This window comes from Magnolia sinica, chromosome 2 (genome assembly GCF_029962835.1).
Source record: "Magnolia sinica isolate HGM2019 chromosome 2, MsV1, whole genome shotgun sequence".
Taxonomy (NCBI): Eukaryota; Viridiplantae; Streptophyta; class Magnoliopsida; order Magnoliales; family Magnoliaceae; genus Magnolia; species Magnolia sinica.
In genome coordinates this window covers 2,502,735-2,508,743 of record NC_080574.1, presented here as the reverse complement: position 1 = coordinate 2,508,743, position 6,009 = coordinate 2,502,735, and the positions used below count along the sequence as shown (strand labels likewise).

The 6,009-nt window shown below is 41.0% G+C and overlaps 1 protein-coding gene across 1 annotated transcript; it reads left to right on the top strand.

Annotated features, from left to right (window-relative positions):
* Positions 1 to 1,671: 1,671 nt before the first annotated feature.
* LOC131231703 (F-box/kelch-repeat protein SKIP11-like) lies at positions 1,672 to 3,012 on the top strand. The gene has a single exon (XM_058227993.1). It carries the CDS (start codon positions 1,701 to 1,703, stop codon positions 2,805 to 2,807), a length of 1,107 nt encoding a protein of 368 aa, XP_058083976.1. The 5' UTR covers positions 1,672 to 1,700; the 3' UTR covers positions 2,808 to 3,012.
* Positions 3,013 to 6,009: the final 2,997 nt, after the last annotated feature.

Sequence of the window (6,009 nt, the reverse complement as noted above, 5' to 3'; positions counted from 1 at the left end):
TCGGACCGAGTCAAGTTGGACCCAATCCGATTCGACTCAATCTAATGCCTAGCTCTAGCTACATGTGAGGAGGAGAAGGCACCATCATTTTTAAATGATGTGGAACTAACAAAGTAGTATATGCATTCAAGTGGATATCATAGACCCACGTTACCTGTAAGCGTTCGCGCGGATTTCCTGCTGAAGCCTTTGGCAGGAATTTTCTAGGCAAATATGTTGGGTGGAGCCCACTGCAATGTATGTGAGAATTTCATTCCGTCCATCTATTTTGTGAGCTCATTTTAGGATGTAAAAGAAAAAATTAGTTGGATACAAAACTCAAGTTGGTCACACGAGAAGAAAATTTGGGGAAAGAAATTCCTACTTATGAAACTGTCCTCAGCTTCACCTTGATATTTATATGCTATCCAAACCGTTTACTAGGTCATTCCCAACGGGATGAAGTGAAAACACCAAAAGGCACCAAAAGGACAACCTGATACAAAACTTTTTTATGGCCATAAGAATGCTTCAACGGTGCTTACTGAATTCTCATTGTTTCCACCTTGTGTGGCCCACTTGAATGTTGGATACATCTCATTTTTAGTCGCATGTCCCAAAATGAGCTCACAAAACGGATGGACGGTGTAGATTTCTCACTAACATTGAGGTGGGCCCCACCCTGCATCCTTGTGCAAGAACTTCGCATCCAAGATCTATGAACCCACCATGATGTTTGTGTTATAACGTCCCATCCATCCGTTTGTCTAGCTCATTCCAGGACATGAGCCTAATCATAAGAGAGATCCAAAACCCAAGTGGGTTAGCGTAATTTGTTGCTCAGTACGCAATCCGCTTCCCTACCTTTCGTAATTGAATCGCGTACTGAGTTACTCAGTACGGTCTTATCATACTACGTAAACTCTGTTGGGCCCATCATTATTGTATGTGGTTTATCCATGCCGTCCATCCACTTTTTTAGCTCATTTTATTGGTTGAGCCCAAAATCTAAGCATACCCAAAGATCAAGTGGACCATAACATACAAAACAGTTGGAATAACGATTTCCACCCTTGAAACCTTTATAAGGGCCAGAATGATGTTTATTTCTCATCCAAACTGTTCATAAGATGACACAAAGATGGATGAAAGGAAAACACAAATACGAGCTTGATCCAACACTTCTGTGGACCCCAAAAAATTTTCAACGGTACACATTCAACTCTCACGCTTTCTGCGGTGTGGTCCACTTTAGATTTGGATATACTTTATTTTTAGGCTTAAGACCTAAAATTATCTGGTAAAATGGATGGACCGAGTGGATAAAATACATAAATCACGTTGGACCCCACAGAATTTACACAGTACGCAATCCGCTTCCCTGACTTTCGGTAGTAAGACGCTGATGGACAGGTCAGATGCCATACAGACACCGCGGTGGGCCCCACGCGCAAATGCGCACAACTTCCGAAATAAGCTGATTCGAGAGGAACCGGCGTCAGAAAAAGCCAGCCCTTCGCCAGAGACAAAAAGACGTAATCGCCCCCAAAGCTTCATATATTTAAATCCCTGAGTGCTCCCTTCCTCCCTCTCTCACACGCACCTACAGCATTTGTGTTTGTAGATAAAGCTTTTTCTACAAAGCTTTATTTGTGATTTCTGTGTGTTTGGTTGTGAATCAGCATCACTTATACCAAGGTATCGATCAAGAAATCGGAGAAATGAAGTCCGCCGAGCATCCGATTTCTGATGATGAGTCCGATAGCGAATCACCTAACAAGGACCGTTCGGATTCAAATCCACTTATCCAGCCGCTCGGCAGGGACATAACCATCAACTGCCTCCTCCGCTTGCCAAGATCTGACTATGGTGTGGTTGCCTCCCTTAACCGGTGTTTCCGTTCCCTAGTCCGATCTGGCGAGCTGTACAAGCTCCGTCGTTGGGCAGGTATATCTGAACAGTGGGTTTACATCTCCTGCAGCCCCCTGGAGTGGGAGGCGTTCGACCCTGACAGCCGGCGTTGGATGCGCCTGCCGCGAATGCCTCCAAACGACTGCTTCATGTTATCTGATAAGGAGTCGATAGCCATCGGCACCGATCTTCTTGTTTTCGGGAAGGAAGTCATGTCCCACGCAATAATGAGGTATAGCATTCTGACTAACTCATGGTCTTACTGCACACCAATGAAAACACCTAGATGCCTGTTTGGGGCTGCCAGCTTTGGACAGATAGCGATCTTTGCGGGTGGCGTAAATGCTCAAGGGATTGTATTGAGTTGCGTCGAGCTATACAATTCAGAGACAGGAACTTGGATGACACTGCCGAGTATGAATAAACCAAGGAAGAGCTGCTCAGGCACTTTCTTGAATGGAAAGTTCTATATCATGGGAGGTATTGGTAGTAATTCAGTGTCATATACGTGTGGTGAAGAGTATGATTTGGAGAAGAGGAGTTGGAGAATTATTCCAGATGTTTACCCAGTGCCGTGTGTGCCGACAGTGCCACCTCTGGCGATAGCAGTAGTGAATAATGAGTTGTATGCAGCTGATCATGCTCCGAGGGAACTGAGGAAGTATGATAAACAGAAGAAGAGATGGATCATTCTGGGAAGATTGCCTGAGGGTTTGGTTTCAACGAATGGTTGGGGAATCGGATTTAGGGGGTGTGGGAAACGGTTAGTTGTCGTTGGTGGGGTGAAGGGGAAGAGAGGAAGTGGTACTGTTGAGATATATTCGTGGGACCCGGTGGATGGGGTGCCAAGGTGGGAGTTGTTGGCCAGCAGGCCTTTGGGAAGTTTCGTCTATAACTGTACCGTGATGGACTGCTAGCCTCTGTTGGAATGAATATGTATTCTCTCTCATTTTTCTGAAAATTTCAGATTCTCGTCGAAGAATGAATAGAATGTTATCTCCCAACGAATCCTAATGTGTGTATTGGTTTTCTTTCCTTTCTTTTACACCATTGAATTTGCATTTTGTAACAAACGACTAATGCTATTGGGATCGTATGCAGTCGTGGGATTGGTCCATTTTAGAGGTAGTTTACAATGATCGATCCAAGCTATTCATCTGCTGGGCTCCATCATGGTATGGGTTATGGTTATGCCCCAATTTCTCCCCGGATCCTAACCTTTGAATTGCCACCCGCAAACGAAAAATAAAAATAAAAGTGAGAGTACTGATTGATCATAGTAAGGTTATCAAATGGTTATGATTGTCTGACCGCGAGATTTTTCGGGCATCTCGGATCTTACCACTGCACAAAAAAAAAAAAAAAAAAAAAAAAAAAAAAGATTGATGTACTAAATCTGTAAATCAATGTTTGTCGATTGATGCCATCGCAAAAATCTGAAATTTTCTACGTTGGTTGCTAGACACTGTAGGTTCTTGCTCAATGCCATCGAAGGTTGTTTGATGTCATCATAAAAATCAGAATTTTTCATATTTAGTTGTTGGAACATTTTGATGTTAGTTCGATCTCATCGAAAACTATTCAATGAAAGTGCCATCAAACTATCGTGCAGAGATGTATTCTAATTCCGATTGTGATTCTCATAAAGGCTCTAAATATGAGTGTAATCAGGATTAGGGGGTATTCGGCTTTTTTTTTTTTTTACACACTCACACTAGTGGAATTTCACCACATATGGATACTCGAACCCTTGACCGGGTGTTGAAACTCCTAAGAGTCTAGTGGTATTCGGCTTGTTTGAATAGGGTATTATTCTATTTATCTCTTGTAATTTTTGCTTTTATAGATGTTGTAGTTTTTTACCGTAAGATTTTTTTCATGTTAAATTCAAAGTGTTTGTGATTGGACTAGATTATCACGATTGAAGTACTTTACTTGATTCATATATGTGTGCTTCCTCAGTCCCTCAACAAAAACAACCAAAAAGTGGGCTCGACCAAATGTTTTGATCAAACATGATAGTATGCAGCTCCGTACGAACCAATCAATGGTTTTGATCACAAAAATATGGGACCATGGTTTAGTGATCAAGGGTGGGCATCACTCCAGTAACGAGATCTGATGGCCTGTTGATCAGTGCATTTTCTTCTTGACCATAAAATTATGAACTGTGGAAGTAAGCGTTGCAATCCAGAAACCTAGAAGCTTTTCTAGCAGAAGCAAGGAAAAGGGAGGGGGAACCAAAACATCGGTGTTTGGCATCAGTGTATGATATATAAAATCTATTGGGAATAAACAATTGGATACACCGAAAATATCAAAAAATAAATTGAAAATAAAATATTTCACTATGTTGAATCACATATAAAATACGCTGTCCTTAAAGCGTGATTTGCCCCCTTATCAACTGCTGATGGGTTACAGGCGAATTGCTTCCAGGATAAGACAAGCCTTATCTAGATCCAGCGTGCAGCAATCACGATAGGTCCACTGTGAAACAATTTTAACGCAGCTGATTTCTTCTGGCAGACTCAGACGATGGAGATGTTCTAAGTATTTTAGAATGGAGCTATGGATTGTATCTGATTTGATGGGAGAGCTGGTGTGTTGAGATGATGAAATCGGACTGGAATGGTCCAGTTTATATAGGCATCAGGTAGTGGACCGTTGCTAGACTGCTATCAATGGTTCAGAACGTTTGGATTACATTTCTAACCGTTGATCATTAACTCCAGCCGTTTTTGGTCGTCGGATCAAAGGATCTGACTGTTGGATCATCATGGTCCGTCTGTTTTCGGACCATTTGGCTTTCAAGGCAAAGAGCCATTTTCAGAAATTGCTGAACATTTCGAATTTATGATCCAACCGTTCTCAGTCTTTTATAAAATTCAGACCATTTCAGACACACTGCACACAGGCACAGACCAGACCCATCGCACCGTTTCGCATTGGTTCGCGTAAGGTCCCAAGGGAGAGACCACTCTGCAACACGATGAGCACGTGCGAAGTACAAAGTGCGTCATCTAACGCCGCTACAACCACACTGCCTCACTGCCAACGCCCTCACCCTCGCCCATGCCCATGCCCGTGCCCATGCCCTTGCCCGAGCCCGAGCATGCATGCGTGTGTTCCAGTGCCCGAGCATCACCTCCTCCAAAAACTCCAAGTAAGAATACTCTTCATAAGTCCACATATAAATCACAAAAGTTTTCTTCTCATTTCTGATGTGGGACAAAGCACACACACCATACTTTTTAATTCAAAAATTCAAAAAGCATTTTGGCGGAAAAATCCTAAAATTTTGAATTTTCATTTTTATTATTTTAAAAACCATTGATATTCAACAATCCCTCACTGATTTTTTAAAACAATGAAAACTCTGCCAGAATAATAACAATTATTATGCATAAAGAAATATATCTTGTGATTTGAATTTTTCCTTAGTGTAAGTATTTTAAAGTTATTTCAAAATTTCTAGTTGTCGTAACATTGAACCAGTTATTCCTATATGATATAACCAAAAATATCACACACATAATAGCTCATGTGTTAGGTGTTCCTTTATAATCTTGCTTAGCACTTTTAATGGCCATGTGTTTATCCTGTTTTATGAACGATCCCGAGATAACTCTAACTCTCATGAGAAGCGGCACCACTTCTACTTTCATATAAGTGAAATCCTTCCAGTGTTTTCATTAAAATACTTGTCCTGTTTGACTGGACTTCATTAAGAGTTTAATACTCATCCCTCTTTTAAAACAGCCAGCACTATCATCCTGAATGAGGTTATTAATTTATTTAGTGCTGAAACTTTTCACTTATTAGTGAATTGTTGTTACCTATTAAACCCAATATTTAAAAATTTTCTAATTTAGGTTGGGTTTCTTTCACTAGTGAAATTTTAAGCAAAGAATTTCAAGCACATCCCTCTAGATGTTGTCCTTACTACCTCTCTTGTTAGAAATTTAGTAAAAAGATTAGCGAAGTTATTACTTGACTTTACATATGACATCGCAATGATTTCATCTTGAATTAATTACCTTACATAGTCATGTCTCAAACTTATGTATCTGAACTTTCTATTATAGGTACTGCTATAGGCTCTCGCTAGAGTGGCTT